A 27043-nucleotide genomic window follows, 5' to 3' on the forward strand; every position below is an offset into this window, starting at 1 on the left:
AGCAGGAGGTAACAGTTTCTATGGTGGACATTGGACTAGAGGCTTGCAGTGAAGATCCCATGGCCCCAGAGGGAAGATGTCTGAGTTCAGCAATCTGGAACTTAGAAAACAGTGCAGTGGCTAGCCAGCAGGCCTGTCCTCTCAGAGGATACTGGGACCAGTAGGTCCCTGCTCTCTGCTGAGAGGCAGGCTGAGGGGATGGCCCGGCCTTAGTGCAGATTCCAAGACATCAACCCTTCAAAAGGAACAGGATTACATGTAGTTCCTGATCTGGCTCAATTCTCAGTTCCTTTCTACTACCAGAATCTTTATTGGGTTTTGAGTAGATCCCAAGTATCCCTCTTTCAATTCTGTATCTCAGTTTTTCTTCCCTTGTGGTTCAAAGGCTTGATCTTTGGTGGGCGCGTACTATCTCCAAGGCTTTTCTCCACTTCACTCTGCTCCTGTCCTCTTTCCTTCAATATACTTCCCCAGAGCTCCATGCACACCACGCTCACCATTATTTCCTCTCATTTCTCCCTCATCCTCAGCAGAGCTTCTGCAGAGGCCAAGGCCATACATTCATAAACTATTCACAAACTAACTGTTCAAGGAAGTTTATGCTCAACCTAAATATTTACACACAAGTTCTGTTCCATGCAACTCAAACTTATCCCATGCCCATTTCTTGTGAGGTGTTGGGTCAGGCTGCCCTGGATGATCTCAAGACTGGGATGAATCAGCCAGCATCCTCTGCAAACCCTGTCTCCTAGAGTCAGCATTATGGTTGACAGAAGCTCACCTGAAAACATGGCTTCAGAGAAGAGGTGGCAATATGACAGGACACACCTGTCACTCACAAGTTCTCACTTGTTCATCTCCAGAGCCCACTGGAAAATCAGTCTCTTCGCCAAGATAGAATAGACTCTACAGAATAGAACCACTCCTGGCCCTGGATGGAGCAGTAACCTCTACCCTTCTGTCCCCTTCCCACCCAGAGCCTGAAGCCTTCTGGTTTCCCCCTAAACTTATTCCCTTGCATGAAGAATGATGGGTGAAAGAAGAGAGAAGTTTCATGGTGTCCTGCAAGAAAGGTCTCTCTGACTTCCACAACAGACAAGATGTGTCAGAATGAAATGTAGAGTCCAAAGGACACTAGCCCCAGGATGAAGGGCTTGAGTGCCTGGAGCAGAGTGAGCCTAGGATGTGTCAGATTGAAGGCATGTGAGGAAAGATGCCTCAGTGAGATCTAGCAACATCACCCAACTCCAAGTTGACCAAGACTCTTTCCCCTTGGTTTTCATCCAAAATTTAGATTCCAGGAAAAATCAGTAACTTGCACCACAAAGTTACTTCAGGTGACAAAATCCAACAAAGAAAATAATCTATGCATTACATCTATCTGACATCAGGCCCTATTCCCTGATCTTTGCTGGCAAATCAGCCCCGTTCTGGTGTCTTTTATTTGTGAATCCACCTCTCTTTACTCAAAAGAGGGTGCGTGTTCCAGAAGGTAATGCAGAAACACAGGCAAAGGTCTAATCCTGTGCCCTGGAATGGGAGGGAAGGTGGCGGGAGGGGAGCTGGGTAGCGCTGGGGTGGGGTGATGGGAAGCCTGTAGCTTCTGCACTGGTGCCATTGGGAGCTGGCCACGTAAGACGTTCTAATTCCCTGCTGTGGAGGGACCACATGGTAAGGTGGAGCCCCTGGATGGTGGTAGGCAGTGACAGAGAGAAAAAATGTCTCGGCATCTTGTATGTCAGCCTCTGGCCAGCAGAAGCACTACAGCTGTGCCTGCCAAAGTACATGGAATAGAAGCCAGTGCCATTACAGGCCAGCAGGCAGGCAGGCAGGCAGACAGGCAGGCAGACAGACAGACAGGCAGGCAGGCAGGCAGGTAGGTAGGCAGGCAGGCAGGCAGGCAGACAGACAGACCCATGGTTGGTTATACAGCAATGTAAGATAATAAATGGTTCTGGTGGCATTATGAAAAACATTTGAATAAGAAAGCAGACACATGTGAGAAATATAAACATACTTACCACAATGTGAACTCTCTAAACCAATAAATGCCCTGAAATACTACATGGGCTGAAAATTACAGTTTAGAAAATAAAAACATATCAGACTGGGACAGACTATTCTTGTGAGTAGGTGGACTGCATTGCTAAGTGAACATCCTCACTATAGTTTGGGTAGGGTTGATTCTCTAAAGTACAGGGGTGGGTGTGTGGGAGAGAGAGAGAGAGACCTACACACACGCATGGCTACACACATACAATCTCCCTTGCTTGTCCGCCTACACTCACACCTCACAGGTGGTAGGTCTAGGGCCCTGTCAATTCTGTTTTTGTTTTCTTTTTTGTGACAGGGTTTCTCTGGGTAGCTGTGGCTGTCCAGGAACTCACTCTGTAGATCAGACTGGCCTTGAACTCACAGAGATCCACCTGCCTCTACTCCCCTGAGTGCTGGATTAAAAGTGTGTGCCACCACCGCCCAGCCCCTGACAATTTTTAAGGTGTTCTGTTTTGTTGAGATGAAGCCTTGCAGTTCTCTCGAGGCTGATCCCAGGCTCCTGGACTCAAGAGATCCTTGTGTCTCAGCCTCTGAAGCCACTGGGACCACAGGCAAGTGCCCGGCTCTACTAGCAAATGGTTTAAATCTACCATTAAAGTGTCTTATGTTCAACTGGTCCACATACTGTTCTGCTATCTCCCACCTCAATTATTGCATGAGCTTCCTAATTAGCTCTGTCTGCTGCCTACAGCCTCGCCTTCCCACAGCCTCATCTCAGACAGCCACAGCAGCCCTCACAAACCAAACAGGTCCTGCCTGTCCCGGCTTAACAACCTCCTTGCTTCCCCCGACAGCTTTCCAGTAAAAGCTGGTGTTGTCTGAATAACCTCCGAGCTCCTCCAGGTGCTTTCCCATCTGACACTGAGCTGGCCCAGGAAGTCCTCGCCTTCAGTATCCCACACTTGCTTCAGGTCTTCCATAAGCTCTCTCCTCAGTGAAGGCTCCTTAATCCCGTCCCAGAACCCCAGCTTATCTTACGTTTTCCTTCTTAGAACTGACTGTGCCCTTTTACTTACATGCCTCATTTATCGTTTTGTTTTTGTTTTTTATAACATCAAAAATTTCTATCTGACCCGAGAGCCACATCTCTAGCATTTAGAACAGTGTTCAGTGTGTCATGGAATTCATTAATATATGATGACAGAATGGATAAAAACCACGATAGGGCACCAAATATCACAGTAAGGTGGAGCAACAGTAAGAAAAAGTGAGGGAGCTGTTCAGTTGATTTAGAATGTCACACTGGCAGGACGGGGGAAGAGAGTGATGACAATACTTGTCCCCAGAAACGACAAGAAACACACTCACAGAGAAAGCCAAGGTAGAGTCAGGAGACAGGAACTCCCTACATCAGAGACGGTTTATGCTCAGAAATGAGAGCTAATAAGGCAGATGTGGGGAAACTGCACACACACACACACACGCACACACACACACGCACACGCACACGCACACGCACACACACGCACACGCTCTCCCTCCCCCCACCCCACGGTTTCAAAAGGAAACTACCTTCATAGAAGACCATGTGCCATGATTAAATAACACTCAGGGAGTAGACTTCAAGGATCATGACGACCTTCGTCCTCCACACAAAGAAGACCTGCTTGAGAAGATATGTCAAACGAGAGTAACAAGAAAGCCGACCTTCGGGGCAGAAAGGAGAGACAGACAGCAAGCGGACTCTTCCCGCTGGAAAATGTCTGGGCAGTGCAGTGCCTGGGGCATGTCTGCAAACCAGACAGAAAATGGAGTGGAATACCCTGGCCCCCAGAAGGGCAGCCGAGGAAGAACCCACAAAACTCGGTAACTGTACTTCTAAGAACTACAGGGAAAGCCCAAGCCTAAACCTACTCCAGTGTGATGAAGACCACCTGGTGATGGACCAGAGCCAAACTGCCAAAGCGGGAGGACGTGGCCAAGTCCATCAGCCCAGTGAGCACTAGATAACCACTCTAGTAAGGAAGGCATTTGCTAGTCTTCATGTTAACTGGAGACAGAGGCATGAGTTGGCAAATGAGGTTGGGATTACTGTAGTCCAAGCCTGCCACCTAGCGTTTCAGGCAGTGTGCACGACTTTTCCAAGGGATAAAACTTTACCAAGGCCTTTTTGGAACCAGAGTCTGCAGGAGATGTCACCAGCTCAGGATGGCAGGCCATCATCCAAGACTGTTCTCTGGCCTGACAGCAGCCATATTTCCAGGGCCAAGGTGAATTGTGCGGGCACTGCATCGGGCCAGAGACTGGTGTATATGGCTGCTGTCTCTAAATGAAGCCCAGGAACTTGGCAAAAGGAAAGGAAAGGAAAAAAGGAAAGGGGAAGGGGGAGAGAAAAGGGGAAGGGAAGGGAAGGATGGAGGGGAGGGGAGAAGGGAAAAGAAGGAAGGAAGGAAGGAAGGAAGGAAGGAAGGAAGGAAGGAAGGAAGGAAGGAAGGAAGGAAGGAAGGAAGGAAAGAGATAGCAGAGGAACACAATCAGGACAGCTCTGGCCAAGCACAAGCCAAACAAGTAGAGAGTTCTATCTTTCTCTTCCTCCATAAAAATACCTAAAACACAATTTAAGGTGAGGAAAATGACTCAATAGGTAAGAAAACACTTGTCATAAAAGCATCAGGACCTGAGTTCAGATCCTCAGGACTACATTAAAAAGCTGGCCTGTAACCCCAGCACCGAGGTGGGGAGAGACAGGAGGACCATTGGGGCTTGCTGGTGAGCCAGCCCAGCAGGCAGCCATAGACAGAGGGCAAGCCAGGTCCAGTGAAAGAACTTGTCTTAGTGGAATAGGGGCAGAAGACCAAAGAGCGGAACATGCAACATACGCCTCTGGCCTCCATGGGTACATATATCTGCACATACATGCATCCACCACACACACTCACATGTGCACATATACACACACACTCACACACACACACACACACACACACAATGCATTTTATATTACATATGTATGCATTTGAAAGGAAATCACCTTAATAGTAGAATGTGTGACATGATTACAGAACATCTTAGGAACTGTCATAGCTAATTTTTTTGTCAATTTGGCATAAGTTAAAGTCATTTGGGAAGAAGGTATCTAGGCTGAGAGAATGTCCCCACCAGCTTGGCCTGTGGGCAAGACTATGGGGCATTTACTTGACTAATGGTTGCTATGGGAGAGCGCAGTCCATTGTGGGTGGTACCAGCCCTCGGAAGGTGGTCCTGGGAGTGTAAGAAAGCAAGCTAAGCAGACCATGGGGGAGCAAGCCAGTAAGCAGCACTCCTCCATGACCCTGCTCCTGCCCTCAGTTCCCCATGAACCATCAGCTCCTGCCTCCAGGTTCCTTCAGTGATGTAAAGAGGTGTGGAACTGTAAGCTCAATTAAACCCTTTGCTTGCCAAGTTGCTTCTGGTCACAGTGTTTGTTACAGTAGAAACCTGACTGAAGCAGAGGTTCAGGCTCCAAAATTATTTTCATATAGCAACTCTATCTCTGGTAATGCTCTCTTTTGTTTGGACATAGAGAAATGCTTCTCAGATACCAGGATTGTACCACTTGGGTAAAAACTCAAGAGTTGGGTAGAGGGAGAGCGGCGATAGAAGACGAGAGAGAAGGGGGCAGCGGTGCGACATGAGATCAGAAAAGTTACCAAGCGCACCATCACCATCCAGGCTGCCCCTATCTCCCCACATCAGCACACTGCCCTGGAGGAAAGGGCAGGCGAGTGGCTGACTGAACATCTGGATCCTGACTGCATCACTGCCAGCCTGCTGCCCGTGAGCTTCTGCAGTTCTATGTCCCGGGGCACCAGAGAAAGGTGGGAGGGGGTCCCCCGCCCTTCTGGGTTAAACCCCACACCCACGGTGAAGGCTAAGCAAGACTCACACTTGCATCTCTCTCTGGTATTCCTAAGTCACAGAAAGGAGTGACTTTATTTGGCAATGGGCTAAGTGGCCAAGGGGAGTCAAGGCAAGGGTGACACACAGGAAGACAAGGAAAGCCAACTCTAGGATCCACTCCTGGCGGCACTTGTTCTCGTGAAAGACACATCTCGGCGAGGGCCTGTGGCCAGCCAGCAGAGGTCTAGGAGCTGGGACAGAGTGCTGCAGGAGGCAAAAATCTTACCCATCTCCCATTACCCCTAAACAGTGTGTGTGCGTGTACGCGTGTGTGCAGGCGCATTGTGTGGGGGTGGGAGGTGAGACAGAAAAGAATAAGCCACCAATGGGAAATCCCCAGCACAGTGCTGGATTGCGAGGTGTCTGAATGAGGATTTGAAGTAAGGTTACTGGTGGGGCAGGTAGGCTGGCAATGTCTGTGGCCTTAATATAGAGGAGGGAGTATGGAGGAAGGAGCTTCATCTAGGATTCATATTCTGGGAAGGATCTGGCCAAATAAGATAATGCCAGGGAAACTATAAAGAGCAAGGCCCTGATGTAGGGACAAGCCTAGCTTCCTCAAGGCTGAAGTGGAGGCTGTTTTGGGTGGAGAGAGTTGTAAAGGGGACAACAGTGTCACAGGAGAGTAGAGCAGCTGGCTGGCGTGAACAAAAAGCGCTTCGCTTCACCTTGTGTCCATTAACAAAATGGGGTTGGGGATTTAGCTCAGTGGTAGAGCACTTGCCTAGCAAGCACAAGGCCCTGGGTTTGGTTTCAGCTCCAGAAAAGGGATCAAAACAGCCTGACAAGAACCATGGCTTCACGTCATCCAAGTATGTTTTGCTTTGTTTTTTCTGCCTCTACATTCAGACATAGGTGATATACACTAGCATACTTCAGGAGTCATAGAAGAATCTCTCAGAGTTCATTTCCAAGTTAACCACTAATGCTCATTTACCAAAAATTCATGGACTCATTCTTTAAGTTCAGAGGAGCTGGGGGCTCCTTAGCTGCCTGGGTAACCATTCTGCAGTGAGGAAAGCAAGGTGCAAGGAGAGCAGCTGTATCTGCACCTACGTGTAAATGACACCGTAATTGTGCATCTTAGGATCTTCCTCTTCAATGGAGAACCTAAGCCACTGCTCCTGTGGTCCTTGACGTTTCTCTTTCTTCTCCAGATCCCAGTACAGTTCGATGCTGTGATGAGTCACTTTGCCCACGACAGGAGGATGCGGCTTTGAGGATGGCACAATTTCTGAAAGGATAAATATGGGGTTTCAGGACCCTATTTCCAGAAGGGAGAAAGAGTTGGTAGGTCATAACTGCCTGGTGACCCAACAGTGTCCCACACACTGAACACTCAAATAAAGGTGACACCTGAGAAGCCAAAGGGCTACAAAACTCAGCAGGCACACGAGCGCCCTGACACTCCTGAAGGTGTGCACTGGTCCACTGATGCTATAATTCACGTGACCCTTCCAGAAAGTGGGTTAGTGTGGCACAGCAATTGGCTGACTCTGGAAGAATGAATGAAACTGGGTAGCCCCAGCAGCTGGGCAGCGGGCAAGTCTCCTGCAGCCAGGCCACTTCTCCACCACCACCACCAGAGGCATCAGAGCCCGCCCACCCCAGGCACAGCCCCACCTGCACCTATTGGAAGAAGAGTGGCATCAGAACTTCCCCCTAGCCCTGTACCCCCAGGCACAGGCTCCACCTGCACTGACTGGAGAAAGAGGTGAGTGGCTGGTCTCCTGGCTGGGCAGCCCAGCTTTCTGGGCCCTAGGTCTCAGGGCACATTCCCCACCCATCCCAGCCCCAAGCTGCTGTACCACCATCCCCAGCAGCATCAGAGCCCCGCCCCCCCAGGCTCTACCTGATTGGAGGAACAGCACTCCCCCCACCACGCATAGATACCACCCGCACCAATTGGAGGAAGAGCACCCCAGAGGCAAAAGCACCATGGACACCATGGAAGAACCAACACCTGTATCTATTAATTAGCCAGATGGGTAGACAGTAGTGTAAGAATACATTCAACAACATAAAGAGCAATATAGCACCACCAGAACCTAGTGGTTCTACAACAGCAAGACCTGAACACCCCAATGCAGATGAAGCAGAAGAAAACAAACTTAAAAATAACTTTATGAAGATGATAGAGGCCCTTAAAGAGGAAATGAAAAATACCCTTAAAGAAATGGAGGAAAAGACAAACAAAAAATTGGAAGAAATCAATAAATCCCTTTAAAAGAAAGAAAGAAAGAAAGAAAGAAAGAAAGAAAGAAAGAAAGAAAGAAAGAAAGAAAGAAAGAAAGAAAGAAAGAAAGAAAGAAAGAAAGAAAGAAGCCAAGAAAAAAAAAACATCAAACAGGTGAAGGAAACAGTTCAAGACTTAAAAACTGATATGGAGGCAATAAAGAAAGCACAAACCAAAGGAATTCTGAGAATGGAAAATCTGGGTAAACAAACAGGCACTACAGATGCAAGCATAACCAACAGAATACAAAAGATGGAAGAGAGAATCTCAGGCATTGAAGATAGGCTAGAGGAAATAGATTCATCAGTCAAAGAAAATGTCAAACCCAACAAATTCTTAACACAAAATATCCAGGAAATCTGGGACACCATGAGAAGACCAAACCTAAGAATAATAGGGATAGAAGGAGAATTCCAGCTCAAAGGCACAGAAAAAAATATTCAACAAAATCATAGAAGAATGCTTTCCTAATCTTAAGAAGGACATGCCTATGAAAGTACAAGAACCTTACAGAACACCAAATAGACTGGACCAAAAAAAGTCTCCTTGCCACATAAAAATCAAAACACTAAACATACAGAATAAAGAAAGAATAATAAGAGCTGCAAAAGACAAAGGCCAAGTAACATATAAAGGCAGACCTATCAAAATTACATCCGATTTCTCAATGGAGACTCTAAAAGCCAGAAGGTCCTGGACAGACGTTTTGCAGACACTAAGAGACCACAGAGGCAAGTCCAGACTACCCAGCAAAGCTTTCAATCACCATCAATGGAGAAAACAAAACCAGATTTAAATAATACCTAACCACAAATCCAGCCCTATAGAAAGTACTAGAAGGAAAACTCCAACCCAAGGAAATTAGCTACAACCACATAAACACAGGCAATAGATAATCTCACACCAGCAAATCCCAAAGAAGGGAAATACACACACACTAACAACAACAACAAAACCAAAAAATAATAGGAATTAACAATCACTGGGCATTAATATCCATTAACATCAATGGATTCAATTCACCTATAAAAAGATAAAGGCTAATGGAATGGGTACAAAAACAGGATCCATCCTTCTGCTGCATACAAGAAACACACCTTAACTTCAAAGACAGACATTACCTCAGAGTAATGGGTTAGGAAAAGATTTTCAAATCAAATGAACCTAAGAAACAAGCTGGTGTGGGTATCCTAATATCTAACAAAATAGACTTCAAACTAAAATTAATCAAAAAGAGATGGAGAAGGACATTTCATAGTCATCACAGGAAAAATCCATGAAGATGAAGTCTCAATTCTGAACATATATACCCCAAATACAAGGGCATCCACATTTGTAGGAGAAATATTACTTAAGCTTAAATCACACATCAAATCCCACACACTAATAGTGGGAGACTTCAACACCCTACTCTGACCAATGGACAGGTCTGCCAGACAGGAACTTAACAGAGAAATAAGGGAACTAATAGATGTTATGACTCAAATGGACTTAATAGACCATCTATAGAACATTCCACCCAAACACAAAAGAATGTATCTTCTCAGCATCTCATGGAACCTTCTCTAAAATTGACCACATACTTTGTCACAAAGCAAATCTCAACAGATACAAAAAAAAAATTTTTTTTGGAATAACTCCCTGTATCTTATTGGATCACCATGGCTTAAATTTAGAATTCAACAACAACACAAATTACAGAAAGCCTACAATCTCATGAAAACTGAACAACACCTAACTGAACCACCACTGGGTCAAGGAAGAAATAAAGAAATTAAAGACTTCCTAGAATTCAATGAAAATGAATGCACAAGATACTCAAACTTATGGGACACTATGAAAGCAGCACTAAGAGGAAAGTTCATAGCACTAAATGCCTGCATAAGGAAGTTGAAGAAATCTCACACTAGTGACTTAACAGCACACCTGAAAGCTCTAGAACAAAAAGAAGCAAATTCACCCAGGAGAAATAGATGCCAGGAAATAATCAAATTGAGAGCTGAAATCAATAAAATAGAAACAAAGAGAACAATACAAAGAATCAATGAAACGAAGAGTAGGTTCTTTGAAAAAAATCAACAAGATAGACAAACCCCTATCCAAACTAACTGAAAGGCAAAGAGAGAATATCCAAATTAACAAAATGAAAAGGAGGACATAACAACAGACACTGAGGAAATCCAGAGAACCATTAGGTCATACTTCAAAACCTGTACTCCACAAAATTGGAAAATCTAAAAGAAATGGACAATTCTCTGGATAGGTACCACTTATCAAAATTAAATCAAGACCAGATAAACAACTTAAATAGACCTATAACCCCCAAGGAAATAGAAGCAGTAATTAAAAGTCTCCCAATCATAAAAAAAAAAGCCCAGGGCCAGATAGTTTTAGCACAGAATTCTACTAGAATTTCAAAGAAGAACTAATATCAATATTCCACAAATGTTCCACACAATAGAAACAGAAGGAACATTGCCAAACTCTTTTTATGAGGCTACAGTCACCCTGATACCCAAACCATGCAAAGATGCAACAAAGAAAGAGAATTACAGACCAATCTCCCTCATGAACATTGATACAAAAGTACTCAATAAAATATGGGCAAACCGAATCCAAGAACACATCAAGGGGAATCCGTGGTTGATATGTAAAATTTAATTGATTATAAAATAAAAATATTTATTTAAAATTTAAAAAAGAAAGAAAATCATCAACCATGATGGAGTAGGCTTCATCCCAGAGATGCAGGGATGGTTTAACATACAAAAATCTGTCAATGTAATCCATCATATAAACAGAATGAAAGAAAAAAAGCACACAATCATTGGATGCTGAAAAAGAAGCCTTCTACAAAATCTAACACCCCTCCATGATAAAGGTCCTGGAGAGATCAGGAATACAAGGAACATACCTAGACATAATAAAGGCAATTTACAGCAAGCCAACAGCCCACATCAAATTAAATGGAGAGAAACTCAAAGCAATTCCACTAAAATCAGGAACAAGACAAGGCTGTCCACTCTCCTCATATTTATTCAATACAATACTTGAAGTTCTGGCTAGAGCAATAAGACAACAAATGGAGATCAAGGGGATACAAATTGGAAAGGAAGAAGTCAAACTTCCACTATTTGCAGATGATATTATAGTATACATAGTGACCCCAAAAATTCTACCAGGGAATTCTTACAACTGATAAACACCTTCAGCAATGTGGTGGGATACAAGATTAACTCAAAAATTCAGTGGCCCTCCTATATATAAATGATAAATGGACTGAGAAAGAAATCAGAAAAACATCATCCTTTACAACAGCCACAAATAACATAAAATATCTTGGGGTAACTCTAACCAAACAAATGAAAGACCTGTATGATAAAAAACTTTAAGTCTTTGAAGAAAGAAATTGAAGATGATATCAGAAAATAGAAAGATCTCCCATGCTCTTGGATAGGTAGGATCAACATAGTAAAAATGGCAATCTTACCAAAAGCAATCTACAGATTCAATGCAATCCCCAAAATCCCAACATAATTCTTCACAGACCTCAAAAGACCAATACCCAACTTCATATGGGAAAAAAAACCAGAATAGCCAAAATAATCCTTTACAATAAAGGAACCTCTGGAGGCATCACCATCCCTGACTTCATGCTCTACTATAGAGCTATAGTAATAATAACAGCTTGGTGTTGGCATAAAAACAGACACATGAACCAATGGAATCGAATTGAAGACCCTGACATTCATCCACACATCTATGAACTCTTGATTTTGTTTGTTTGTTTGTTTTTGTTTTTCGAGACAGGGTTTCTCTGTGTAGCTTTGTGCCTTTCCTGGAACTTGCTCTGTAGTCCAGGCTGGCCTCGAACTCACAGAGAATCCGCCTGTCTCTGCCTCCTGAGTGCTGGGATTAAAGGCATGTGCCACCACCGCCCAGCTGAACTCTTGATTTTTGACAAAGAAGCCAAAATTGTACAATGGAGAAAAGAAAGCATCTTTAACAAATGGTGTTGGCATAACTGAATGTTGACATGCAGAAGAATGCAAATAGATCCATATCTATCACCATGCATAAAACTCAAGTCCAAGTGGAAAGACCTCAATATAAATCCAGTTACACTGGACCTGATAGAAGAGAAAGTAGGAAATGATCTTGAATGCATTGGTACAGGAGATCACTTCCTAAATATAACACCAGTAGCACAGACACTGAGAGCAACAACTCATAAATGGGACCTCCTGAAACTGAGAAGCTTCTGTAAAACAAATACATGTACATGCATGGCCCAGAACATCACCACTTGTCAAGCTAACCTAACCATCAATGGCATTATCCATTGTCTTTTGCTTTCACACTCAACTTAGCAAGATGCACCACCCTTGTGACCAGCCTGAGAAACACTTGCCCTGTGCCTGCCTTTCTTGTGCCCCACGTCTAGCTCACCCTTCAGGTAGAGACCCCAGTCTCACGCTGTTAACCCATACAGCCCCATCAACTATCCTTGTCGTGGCCCCAATATCTAATCAGGGAGCCTAAGGCCACTGCCAGTTCCACCCACCCCACCAGCAAAGGTTAGCCGCAACCACTCAGAAGGGAGAAATGTGTTTCACAGACACTACAAAGTCCAGACAGGAACTGAGTAGTGGGCATGAATAGAAGTCCTGGGCGAGGGGAAGTGGTGGTTAAGGTTTCTACAAGAGAAATAGTAGGTGATATAAAACTATTGTTTTGCTTTGTTTCTCAGGCAACCTGGAAGAATGTGACAGGTTGTTTAGTCCTCACAGTATTATGCCAAGGCGGTGTGTGCTTTCCCCATGGTGAGAGCAGTGGTGTCAGCCAGGCATAGTGGCACCTTACCTGTAACCTCAGCACTCAAGTGGAAGATCATGGATTCAACTCAGCCTGGAATACACAGGACAGAACCTGTTCCCCAAACCACCACAGAAGAAAAAAATAGGACTGGAAAGATGGCTCAGTGAAGAGTGCTTACTGCTCTTCCAGAGGAGCCCAGCTCTGTTCCCAGCACTCATGTCAGGCGATTCACAAAGACCTGTAACAGCAGCTCCAGGAGATCTGACACCCTCTTCTGGCCCCTGATGGCACCTGCACTTAGGTGCACAAACCTACATACAGACAGACACACATACCCCAGGAGTTTCCATCCTAATGTACTGACATACATTTATCCCCCCCCCCCTCTCTTGCATGCTCACACACTTTAGGTGCTTCTATTAGGACTGTAAAACATTACAGTGGCCAACGTGCCGTATCGCTGGGACAAAGAGCCATGGTTAGAGCCTTGGTAAGCACTGACAGAAACAGCAAGCCACGGGCCCAGCAACAGCAACAAGCTTCTTTGATGGTTTGCACCAGGAACTATTGCAAGCAGTTGATGCCTGTAATTCGCTTAACTTTTGCCAAATTTATTTATATGATGTAAATATTTTTATTATCTCTATCATAAGCAATCTAGATTCTGTGGCACCACACACAAGTGCCATACATTCACATGGATACACACATACACATAATTAAATATCATAAAAATAAATAATGAAATAATTTACCAACTGAACTACATCCTTAGGCCATGATACTCTATTTTTATAGAGAAAAGTTGGCATAAGTACCAGATCTTTGCAAAGGTGATTTTGTTTCACATGTGATAACCAGACTTGATCCTAAAATCTTATCACACAAATGTAGGCTTAAAGTTGAACTTTTCTAAAGTTTTCAGACAAAGATAAAAAGAGAGATACTCAATTCTTCATGATCCCTTTATATAACTGGTAGGATTATCCAACTTTTCTTAAAAGTCTCCAAAAAGTGAAAAGATGGAAAATCAACTGCAAGCCCCTCCAAAGGACAATCGTAACGGATGTAAGCTACGCACCATAAAAGCTTTCTGTAATAAAATCCTCCAGAAAACACGACAAATAAAACAATTTTATACTCCTGGAGCCATTTGCCAAGTGATAAATAGTGAATATGAAATCATGACAGTTCCATTCACTGTCACCATTCAGTCCCTGTGAGCACTCAGAAAAGCCCACAAGGCATCACTCCGAGGCCATGAGAAGCTGGTGATAAAAGCCGTTACTTACAAACCACAGGCCCCAGTACAGAAAAGGATGGCTTATGCAAACTGCACTACAGCTTTAGGCCTTCACTTCCTGAGGTTTTAAAGGGATTGTTAGAGTGTCCTGAACAGAAATGTGCCAATTCCAGGGGAGAAGATAAATAAATGAGTGACTACCAGGCCGCAAAGCATTCTTATGACAATCTGCTGGCCACAATTCAAAGCTACAGTGAGATTAGGGTGTTTGAATTCTGAAACTAGTATCTATGATTAGGACCACAAAAAACAGATTATAAAGATGAAAAACAAGTTAGTCCATCAGGATGACAGTACATTGAGGGAAGGTTCCATGAACAGGCAGACAATTCCTCATGGATTTGGCATGTATCTATAGCAACTGTCAATCAGAAACATATTCAAAATCAGCATGCCATGGGGGTCACCAGCATTCCACAGGTTGTGGTTTTTTTTTTTACTTTTTCTTAGATTTATTCATTTTATGTGTGAGCATTTTGCCTGTATGTATGTATATGCACCATGTGTGCTTGGTAACTGTGGAAGTCAGAAAAAGGCACAGGATCCCCTAGAACTGAAGTTACAGATGATCATCAACCACACCATTTGGGTGGTTGATATTGAACCCAGGTCCTCTGAAAGTGCAACAAATGCTCTTAACCACGGAGCCATCTCTCCAGCCCCAAGATTAGCTCTCAAAAATATCAAAAATGGCCGGATGGTAGTGGCACAGGCCTTTAATCCCTGTACTCAGGAGGCAGAGGCAGGCAGATCTCTGTGAGTTCAAGGCCAGTCCAGTTACAGAGAGTTCCAGGACAGCCAGGACTGTTATACAGAGAAACCCTGTCTGGAAAAACAAAGTGTGTGTGTGTGCTTGTGCATGTATCAAAAATGTTTGCAGGAGTACTTATTAAAGGATGAAAATGTAACTCAGGTATCAAAACAGTCACGTGGTGAAAATGGTTTCAACTTTCCATTAAAAATAAGACAGCTAAATTAAGTTTGAGTCCACCAAGCCTACCTCTGGAGTTTATAAAGTGGGGTTCTGTAAGGTCTGAACACATGAAAGGAACAATATGCAAGGAGACAGTGGAGAAGCATTTCTGCTGGGATAGAGGATCTGCAGGCAGAGTGCACACACCATCGACCTGATGCTTTGCAATATGTCCAGTCTGCACTTATTTTCATCTCCAGGCACTCTTAGCTTAAAAAAAAAGGGGGGGTCTTTCTACATACCCCTAGCAATTCTGGAACTCACTATATAGACCAGGCAAACCTTGAATTCACAGAGATCCATTTGCCTCCCAAGTGCTGGAACACCAGTGCCGTTGGCTACTTTCTTTTCTCCTCCCAGATTTCTCCTTCTATATAGTTTCTCGGCCTGCCAGCCCCACCTATCCTTTCTCCTGCCTTGCTATTGACCATTCAGTTCTTTATTAGACCATCAAGTGTTTTAGACAGACAAAGTAACACAGCTTCACAGAGTTAAACAAATGCAACATAATCAAAAATAACACACCTTAATATTCTACAACAGACATTGAAAAGTTACTGAAGTTTACAAAGGGTTTCATAGACCTACTTGGCGAATGTTTTTGCTACACAGAAACTCTACTTGGAATTCCATATGAGTAACAGGTCATAGGCAAAGTCAGAAATTGAGCTTTCAAAGCATTTCTTTTCTCTATTGATGCTCAGACTGACTCTAAGCATGCAACCATGCAGGGCACTCCATCACGGTGTGTGACCTGCTGGGGACTTGGCAATCTTGATTCACCTGGAGCTGGAGTACCAGGATCAAAGAGAGAACACAGCTCATTCAAGGCTACACACCTGGTGTGTAGGGAGTGGAGCTTCCAAGCCAGGTCCCTAATTCCAAAGTCTGTGTTCCTTCCCAGACTGGCCACTTTCCTGTGAGATGAACAATGGATGACTCTGGTAAAGTCATCTCTGAAATTAGATGTGAAGAGTCAAATTGTCACATACATTCCTTTGACACAGTGTGTCACTGAAGTTTAACTCACACTGAGAAATGGTCTTGCTCGTAGCAACAGAAAAATGTCTCAATGTGTAAGGCTGGTTTGCATATGTCCTTAGGGAAGGTGCAACTGAGGACCTTGCCAAGAGTCACACAAGAGGGGTGACAGCAAAATGTAACTGGCCTTCCTGACGTTCAACACAGTTGGCACAGCACAGTCCAAACAGCGTATTTCACACAGGGTGGGCTTGCTAAATCGGAACTTCCCAACAGCAAGGAGGAGAAAGGTCAGGGTTAGACCATGCCCAACTGTGTGAACTGGGAGCTCTCTTGGGAAAGCAACTCAGGGCTGCTCAGGATTCCTGTTCTTGTAAACTCACAATCCCCAACATGTGCAAAAGGGGCCACAGCACCTTTGAGGGATGGGACTGAAAACTACCTAAGTGGCAGCATGAGTTATGAATGGTCTGTATACTCAAATACTATGTAGCCATTAAGATAAAGTTACAATTCATTCATTCTAAAGATAACTGGGAGGTTGAGTTGCTAAGAGTTATAAAACAATATTTACAGAATGATACAATCTACATAAAGTTAGGTTTTAACATCTATAAGGGTTGTAGGGATGGCTCAGTAGGTAAAGGTGCTTGCTGCCAAGCCTGATGAGGAGTTTGATTCCCAAGACCCAAGTGCTGGGGGAGGGACTGACTTCTAAAAGTTGTCCTCTTATCTCCATATGTGTCATGGCATGTGTGTATGCACACGCACACAAAATAAATGTAATTTTAACAATTAAAATAGAATCTCTATCAGGGAAAGGAAACCAAAAGAATGGAAAAGTGATTTAATTGGCAACACTATTCTTTAAACTACATGCCACTCATGTGGCAGCATGTGAACACTTTATGTACTTGGTGTGATTTATTTACAGAAAAACAAGGTCCTAGATGCACTGGGGAGTCGATACCCTTGCTCTGCCTTATGCACATGCCCTAGATGGGTACACCAGCAAACCAGACTCCCAGAGTCTCAAGCATTCTTGTCAAGGTCAGACTCAGAAACTCAGGAGGGCTGCCTGTCTTGGGTGTCCCTGTATTTTAGCAACACTTCCATCCAGGTGGAAGCCAGGCCCTGGAAGACAGTACACAAGGATACCATTCAGTGCATGTTTGATTTCAGCTCATCTGATGGGAGGTTCTGGTTTACATGTCCTTACAGTTAATCTAACCATGACAGATGAGCAGAGTTTGAACATACAATGAGAAACACCACATTTTATCCTATGGCTGTCAGACCTCATCACATGTAGATTGTGTGTTTAAAATTCATCAGTAGTTAGGAAAAATACACAGAAGCTAACTTCCAATATGCACAGAGATCCAAGCATGATGGCACAGGCCAGTAATCCCAGCACTCAGGATGCAGGAGCATTGCTTTGAGTTTGATGCTAGCCTTAACTATGTACTGAATGTCAGGACAGCCAGGCAGCCCTTAAAAAAATGCAGACACTGCCAATTCCTCTATCATGAGAGTTCAAAAAATTAAGTGAGCCTATTAGGCAGTTCATGTGAGTCATTCCCCAAGAAATGATAATGGTCTCCTTAACGCTGGGGCTAGTCAGGTATCTTCAAAGGAACCTGTTTCAAACTCTTTATCTATTGAGTAACAGAAATCAGTCACATAATGGGAACCTCTATAATCCACACAAATAAAATGGAGTAGTGTATACTGACCCAAAAGTCTTGAAAACTGCCCAGTTTTACAGTACAGTAACTGTGATTGCATTAGCAGCCACTGTCTGGAATTGCCTTCACTGCCGTTTTCCTTCTGTGCCCTCCATCCCAAATTCTCTGTCCTTTTGCTTTCTTTAAAAAATAATAATAATAAGCTGGGTGGTGTAGCATGAATTGTTAGAAGGTCTTATTAATAAAAAAAAATAAACCTGGGAGCCAGGCATTGGGGTGAACACTGAATGATCAGAGAGACAGAACACACCACAGCTACCTCATCTTGCCAATTCCTCAGCTGATCCTGTTTCCTCAGACTGGATGCCTCTAAGTCCTCATCCAAATAGATGTCAGCTGAACTGCTGCTAAAAGCCTAAAAGCTTAACCAGACTCTAGTTCCTGATCCTCACGCCTTATACACCTTTCTGCTTCCCGCCATCACTTCCTGGGATTAAAGGCATGTGTCACCATGCCTGGAGGCTTCCAGTGTGGCTTTGAACTCACAGAGATACAGATAGATCTCTGCCTTCAGAATGCTAGGATTAAAGAAAGGTGTGTGTGCCACCATTTTCTGTGGCTGTTCTGTTCTCTGACCCCAAGAGAAGTTTATTAGGATGCACCATATATTGAGGAACACAATAGAGTGGTGCATCCCAGCACTTGGGAGGCAGAGGTAGGTGGATCTCTGAGTTCAAGGCTGGCCTGGTCTACAGAGCGAGTTCCAGGACATCCAGGGCTACTCAGAGAACCCCCGTCTTGAAAAACAAAACTAGTGGGAGAGCATCCGTGTGCTGTAGCACATGGAGAGAGGCCGGAACGACTTCCATCTTGTTGAAGCAGTCTCTCTCTTGTTTCTGTGGCTTCAGTCCAGGGTAGCTTCCCTAAGAGCTCTGGCCAAGTCTCCTGTCTAGGCCTCCCACCTTGGCATAGGCATGCTGGGATTACAGACGCACACCACTGCTTCTGGCTTTTTACATGGGTTCTGGCGACTAAACTCAGGTTGTGGCAAGCACTTTTGTCAGCTGAGCCATTTCTCCGGTCCTCCGTTTCTTTTTCTTTTCTTTTCTTTTTCTTTTTCTTTTTTTCCTTTTTTTTTCCGAGACAGGGTTTCTCTGTGTAGCTTTGCGCCTTTCCTGGATCTCACTTGGTAGCCCAGGCTGGCCTCAAACTCACAGAGATCCTCCTGCCTCTGCCTCCCGAGTGCTGGGATTAAAAGCGTGCGCCACCACCGCCTGGCTCAGTTTCTTTTTCAATGTCTCTATGTGGTGGGCCTCTGCTGAGTACATTCAGCTCCAGCACTTATGGAGTCACAAACCTTAAGGAGACCCCTGCCTGTCAAAAGTTTATCACACTGTGATCACTGAAGTGAGAGGGGAAAGACTAGGGTGTCGGTGGACTTGTGAGTTCGCCCCTCAAGAACAAAACCCAGAGAGAACAACGAAGAATGTCCTAACACGAGTGAGGACTGCTCTTCCATTTCTGCTGCCAGTGACATGCTCTGAAAACTTGTCCAGTGAAGACAAAACCTAAAAGCAAATCCCATCAGTGTACCAGCAACAGAATAGTCTGGCCAATAGAAAGTTCTCTGGAGAAAGGTTCAGCCATCATCATCATCATCACCACCACCACCACCACCACCATCAGGCTGGATTAACATCAACCTCTAAAGGCACTAGAGACTCTAGAACAGTGATTCTCAATCTTCCTAATGCTGCAATCCTTTAATACAGTTTCTCATATTGTGGTGACCTCAACCATAAAATTATTTTCATAACTGTAATTTTGTTCCTGTTGTGAATCACAATGTAAATATCTGATATGCTACCCCCAAAGGGGTCAAGACCCATAGATTGAGAACTGCATTTGTGTCAACCTGTATCATTTCCCTGCCTCTTCCAAATGGGCAGTCTAACCACCCCTGCTTCCTACAGCTTGCTACAACCATTTGCAATAAAAACAAAAGGACAGAAGGGTTGGATGACATTACCACATAAGAACAAATTCTAAACCTATATGATGACTGTCTCACCGTGCCCCCAGCACACTTATTCTAAGCAGGTTATGGGGTATATGCAGAAAAATAAACAACCTTTCACAGCCAGTATAGAAAGAACCAAGATCATAAATTAGGCATTAATTATCAACAGTGGCCATTGTTCTTTGCATCTATCAGAACAATGTCCTGTATAGGAAACCCCTTGCTCCTACTGGGGCAATGTTGTCATATTTATCTGCTGCTTGGTTCCAGACATGTCTTCCACAGCCAAGATTCATGTCCACACCCTTTGTGGCAGGCAGTAACTAAACCTGCTCTGCAAACAGAACTCAAAGGCAGCCACTAGATCATTCCAGAAAGCCTCCCCGCCTATGTATAAAGCCGTTGGAAAACAGATTTACTTCCCTTCTCTGCACGGGTTACAAGTGTACAGCTTTGCTCTCAGTTTGGGTATGAATAAATCTTTTTTAATCTTCCCACCAGGTATTGCTTCCCTTTCCCACCCATTCCAACCTCCATCCTCAACCCCTTCTCCTGATTCTCTCAGCTAACAGCCTCTCCTCTCCATCTAAATGTTCTTAAAATGCATAGGACACTTCTACTTGGAATGATCTTGGAATTCTGTTTACACAGCACTCTCTGCAGTATAGAATCGCACACCCCTCTCAAAGCTCAAATGGCAGAGTAATCTTCCGAATGTAAGCTGGCATGTGTGGCAGTGAGGTACAACCTCGCTCAACTAGGATCGTCAGTGCTGCCAGGCAGTGAGTGGAGTTCTAGAAAGCATGCTTTGTTGTCTTACTTTTTAAAAACAAAAACAGATATTCAGAATTAGAAACTTTAAAAAATAGTTCCTTCTTATTTAGCACTTTTCCCTCCAAAAATGGCAATACTTTTATCATCTTTTCTGATATAAAAACAATCCCTACTCATTGTTAAGAAAAGAAAAACCAAGCAATTTAGTTTGTTTCATCTTGGTTTTTGAGACAGGGTCTTGCTATGTGGCACAGATTGATCTTGAACTTGCAATCCTCCTGCCTCTGCCTCCTGAGTGTTAGGCTTACAGGCATGAAATTATGAAGAGAAATAAGAATTTGATCACACCTGCTCACATGCCCACCCAGGGATGACCACCAGCAATAACTTGGGGGGAAACCATTCAAAGAGTTATTAGTATGGACAACAATTCACAAAGAGGTAATACTTCGCAACTTGTCTTTTTAATTTAATGGATTATAAATGTATACTTTACATAATGGGCTATGTGACTTCAACTCAACCTTTAAAAATAAACTCTCCATACAGCAATTTGTTATAGACAAAACTTCAGTCAAAGTTGTGCATTTCACTTTGCACAGCCATACAGCTATGGTGCCGAGTATTTTATGGCAAAGACCAGGAAGTACAGCTAAGCTTTGGTGTAGGATTTTCATTTGGATACATATTGCCACCTGGCAAAGATCTCTGTGTATGTGAGCAAATAGGGACAGTACTAGTCTTCTGCTACCAGGTACAAGAGCTAGCAATGTATCCACATAAAAGCATAAGAACAAGTAGCCAAGTGACCAGTGTGTTCTCAGTGGTGTAACCAATAGCAAGATGTTCATCCTTCTGTAAACCACCTCATCCACACTCCTGTAAGCAACTCTGATGAACTTCACTGGGTGTTGTCCTCTGAGCCAAGCAACCACTCTCTTAGAATATTTGGCGGTGCCCCTTGCCAAAAGATCATCATAGCTGGGCTTGTTGAGTGCTTACACCCCACACTGGAGGGGCAGACAGAGTCATAAGACACTCGCCTGAGTATGCAGCTGCCCCCTACCTCCTCCTTCTGTATTCAATGCTGCCTTAATTGTACATGACCTTGAGGAAGGGCTAGAGCAAATAGATGGAGGGGAGAGACTCAAAGGGAGTCTATCTAGACAGCCACAGGAAAGCCCTCATCCCTGCTGGGTAAAAGCTTTCCAGGTTTGGCTTTTTGGGGTGAGGAACACCCACACCCCTGTAAGTAACCTTTCACCTGTGTTCTGTAAGGAAGCTTAATAAACTTTTGTTTATTGATTAGTTTAACCAGTTAATTTTTAATTGATTAAGTTAGCTTAATTAATTAGATTAATTAAATTTATCATTCTTCCAGAATGAACTTTGGAGAAAATGTGCCTCTGTTAGTTGTTGGGACCTTAGAAGTAGTAGATGCCACTTACATCACATCTTCCCCTGGGAAGAAATTTCAGCAACATTGGGTCACAAAAAATAATAAAAATAAAAATAAAGACATGAAAATAGAATGGAGGTATGGTTTAGATGAGGATCAGTGAATATATGAGAGGAACAAGAGAGGATAATGAAAGGTAAGATCAAAATATATCATCCACCTGTATGTACTATCACACTGAAGCCTGTTATTATATATAATTAATACATACTAATAAAAACAAAGAACTGACTGATCATTGCAGTATTGTTAAGCAATATAGGAATAGGGTAGAAATACCTTCAAAAGAATGATAAAGTCATGTGCACTCACATCATAGCACACTGCACAGTCTGGCCACAGCATCATGCTTGGGGCAGAACACTCCCTTTGGGACATTGCTCATTTCACAAAATGTAGAAGAAACACCGAGGAACAGTCTACCCTTTCTCCTTACAACCTCTTCCACCAAATATAAAGAAATAACTTGAGCAGAGCTTAGACCTGGGACTAGAAAGCATAGGAACTGATGTCTCCGCACACAGAGGCCATCGCAGGAACACTGGAAAGGTAGGAATCATAGAGCACGGAGAGCCAAAGATGACCCAGTGTGTGAGAGGAAGATGGGGTGCATATTTATGTGCGGCCATGCTGTGAGGACACCGGGCTTGGCAAGCAGCAAGAACTAGCTTGTCCTCAATAAAAGTGTCTGGGAGGGAGATGTAAAGTGGCCCTGGTTCACAGGTGGTCCTATCCATAGAGGAGGAGGCACATGCCGACTGAAGGAGACACGGTGTTAGCCACATAGACTGTGAGCAAAGATTAACACAGCAAATAAGGCAACCAACCATACAGCCAGGATACAGACCAAGAAACTGGCAGACAGACTCAAGAGGCCCATGAACTATGTACAAAAGCCTAAAGAAATAGGAATTCTAACTACTAATTGAATATTCAAGGAAAAAGGTAAGAATTGCCAGAAATAATTGAGGGAAAATGCAAAAGGAAATTATGTACATATAATAATAATCATTGGAACAAGAAAGTATGTTGTTAGGTGAAACAGAAAATTGGCCCAGGTGAAAAGATAACCTTGGGGCTGAGACTGCAGTTCGGTTGGTGGAATGCTTTCCCTGCATGTGCAAAGCCCTGGCACCACATAAAACAGTAGCAACACACACTTGTGATCCCGGCACTTGGGAAGTGGGGACAGGAGGATCAGGAGTTCAAGGTCATCTACTGCTATACAAGGAACTAGAGACCAGCCTAGGCTAGATATGGGGGGAAGGGGAGAGGCAGGGAGAGGGGAGGAGATGGGGGCAGAGGGGTGAGGGAGAGATAAGTATATATGTGAAGAATTTACTCAGGATACAAAATAACACCGAAAAATATAAAACATAGAATATGAAAACAGCATGAGAAGAGTGAGCCAGACAGGAAAAGATGATGATGGGAATGGAAGACAGACACGATTTTAAAGGAAAGTGCATCATAACTAATTAAGATACGAATACTGTCTTATTCTTGCATGCTTCCAGGGATGGACCTGACTGGGGGTATCAAGAGAATGAAGAAAAGACACACACACAGCAGAGGGAATATACCCACCTAGACTGGGTTCTCTGATGGAGAAGCCTCAGCATCCTGGAAGTCGGCATGTTTATTATATAGAGTTGAACAGAGAAGGCGGGTTATTGCATACAGCTGAACAAAACGGTGGGATTGTTACATACAGATAACAAGGAGTAGGGTTATGGTATACAGCTGGATCAAGGAGACAGGCTTGGCCTATCTCAATAGGAGCAGTGTCTTGGGGAATAGTGGATTCTGGTCACAGATATCTGAGGAGAGAAAGCTACGGTGGACATGCTCTGCACACACCATCAACATCCACATGGAGACCAGAAGGGAAGGTTTTGTCATGCCTCTGAGATTTGGGGTGGGAGTGAGCTTTATCATTTTCCCAAGGGTTTTAGACTATGAGGTCTTGACATGGCCATGACCGTTGACATGCCCACTGTCAACCACACACATTCACTCGGGGCTTCCTCTGCTCCCCACAGAATATTAAAGAAATAAAACATGCCCAGACATGTCAAAATGAGCCAGAAGAGCATCAGAGGCAATGGTAAGATCCCTAAGCAACTAGAGAGGAAACAGGTAAGAAGAATGTCGGGATGACACCAAGGTTCCCAGTGACACCAATGGAAACCTGAGCACAGTGCAATAATACCTTCAGAGAAAAGGAAAGTCGCTGTCAGCCTACAAGTGTAAACTCTGCAAAAATTCCCTTCAGAAACAAGATTGAAATGAGCATACCATCAATTAAAAAGTGCAAAAACTGCCAGGCAGTGGTGGCGCATGTCTTTAATCCCAGCACTCAGGAGGCAGAGCCAGGCAGATCTCTGTAAGTACAAGGCCAGCCTGGGCTACCAAGTGAGTTCCAGGAAAGGCACAAAACTACACAGAGAAACTCTGTCTCAAAAAAACCAAAAAAAAAAAAAAAAAAAGTGCAAAACATATCTGCTAGAAGACAAACCCCAAGTCTACAAAGAGTTTGTTAAAATTCAGCAATGGTACAATGGCCTAACTAAGAAGCAAAGAGAAACAAGGATGGCGAATATATGTAAAGGGCACCATATCATATCATCTAGAGACGCAAATGACACGGAGGTGATACCACAATGCAGTTTCAATGGCTAAAAGGGATAAGCTTTAAAGACCTGACCACCAAATGCCAAGAAACACTCAGCAGTGGCACCGTTCACCCACCATTGAAGGGAACGCAAGGTCGTTAGAGGACAGCCTGGTGATTCTTACAGACTTATACACTGTCTCACCACAGGATCCAGCTACCATGGACTAGGGAACTGCTGGGCTGGTTTAGGAATTCATATCCTCACCAGTCAAGGGTAGCCAGTTAGCACAGGTACGAACTCCCTCCAATTATAAGAGACTGCTTTACTAAATTTAAATTTCAGTTCCTGAATTTGTGAGACATGACAGGTAAAATGCACCCCTGAACAAGACCAGTGTAATGACACTACCAACTGACATGCCAGTGGGGACAGAGGACTCCGTGGTCCCACCTCTAGAGGACCAGCTACAGATGCTCAGTGGCTGCTGAGAGGGGGAGGGAAGAATCTTCTCCAGGGAAGAATCCCCACACAGGCTGTCCATTCCCAAGTGGTCAGCCCAGGAGACATGTACATCCAAACAATGCCAAACAGATTTAATAGGTTATACACACACACACACACACACACACACATATGTGTGTGTGTGTGTGTGTGTATATATATATATATATATATAGAGAGAGAGAGAGAGAGAGAGAGAGAGAGAGAGAGACAGACAGAGACAGACAGACAGACAGACAGACAGAGAGAACAATAATAAAGAGCATGAATTTGGGATTGGGAGGGGGCAGAGGAGGAGCTGGAAATAAGGAGGGGCAACGGTGATGGAGATGGGGTGTTCCTGTATGAAGTCCAAAGAAATAATTTTTAAAAATAAAGGCCTTCTTAGATGAAAGAATGCTGAAGGACTCATGACCAGGACTCAGCTACAACCATCATGGAAAGTGTCCAGCGGAAAAGAAGCAACATTTGCACTCAGAAAACAAAGAATGAACAGGAAGTAGGGCCAGACTCTAAAGCCTTGAGGCCCACCCCCAGTGACCTCTTCCTCCAGCAAGGCTCCGCCAAGCCAGGTGCCATAAGCCAGGAACCAAATGTCCAAACATGTAAGCTCATGAGGAGAGTTCACATTCAAACCCCAACACTCCCCAGGCAAAAACAAGAGCAACAGGTTGTGAGGCCAGTAGGATAAGAAGAAACAAGATGTAAAACAATCATACAGGACAGAGCAGAGGGAGTCTAACTGTTGAGAGGTCTTTTTGCATAATGCTGAGATAGTAAGTTAACCTATCCGTTTTAACCTATCCTGGAGCAACCATTAGTGAGGAAAGTCACTGCAGGCTTCGCGTGTGTCTACTCAGGACCCACGGCCTCAGCGAGTCCACGTGTCCCGTTAATTAAAACCATCCTCCCTCCAGCTCTTCAGGCAATTTCCTGAAGAGCCTCGGCAAGCTCACTGGCAAACAAACACACTTAGATCACCAATTACTTCACTCTTACCATTATGAAGCCTGGACTTTAAAGCTGGGTAAAATTGCCTGGCTATAACTTTATGATTAATTCCTTTATACCACTGTAAATACATACAATAAATACGTTGCCCTTCATGCATCTATGCCGTATTTTCTGCAAACCCAACTAAACCTTGGGTCCAAAGTTAAAAAGAAAAAAAAAATCCAACTTGATCTGAGTGGGAAAGTGCTAAAAGTCAGAATTATTCATGCTCACAGAGAACAGTAAATCTGCCTCTCTGGCCCACCTTCTGGAGCTGTGAAACCTGCATTATATATGGACCCTGGCAGGCAAGGGATATCACCAATAAATCATATTTTCTGTACAATCTTTAGGAAAATCTCCGGTTCTTAGCTTTTCTAAAGTGAAATGCTCAATAAACTTCACTTTGAATCCACTTTCAAATGCATTCAGGCCTCATCGCGGCTGTTGCCCACTTTGCTCCCACAAAGCAGCAGAAAGCTACTGGGCTGAGCTTGGAGAGCTGATCGTCTGCATAAAACATTTGTCCTTGCTCCATAAAACACACACCTCCGAGGCATGAGGCAGCAAAAATTAATTTAATCTGTTTCCTTCCTTACTCTCCCTTTCAACTGTAATTGGATGGGAACTGGGGCTCCTCCTGTCACCCATACCTCCCCCACTGGGGTCCCAGGCCTTTGCTCCCAGGAGGAAACTTGCAGATCCTTCAATACCTCCTCCAGCTCATTCCTGACTTGAGACAACC

At 44.0% G+C, this 27043-nt stretch overlaps 1 protein-coding gene across 2 annotated transcripts in view; it reads right to left on the bottom strand.

The window, feature by feature from the left end:
* The window catches only part of Fank1 (fibronectin type III and ankyrin repeat domains 1), a 115039-nt gene that overhangs the window by 23407 nt on the left and 64589 nt on the right, over nt 1-27043 (bottom strand). For both annotated transcript variants that reach the window (XM_028868894.2, XM_037209662.1), the window contains exon 2: nt 6991-7168. In XM_028868894.2, the coding sequence (XP_028724727.1) occupies nt 6991-7168 (178 nt within the window). The remainder of the gene's footprint in view (nt 1-6990; nt 7169-27043) is intronic.

The sequence above is a fragment of the Peromyscus leucopus genome, chromosome 1, assembly GCF_004664715.2.
Source record: "Peromyscus leucopus breed LL Stock chromosome 1, UCI_PerLeu_2.1, whole genome shotgun sequence".
Lineage (NCBI taxonomy): Eukaryota > Metazoa > Chordata > Mammalia > Rodentia > Cricetidae > Peromyscus > Peromyscus leucopus.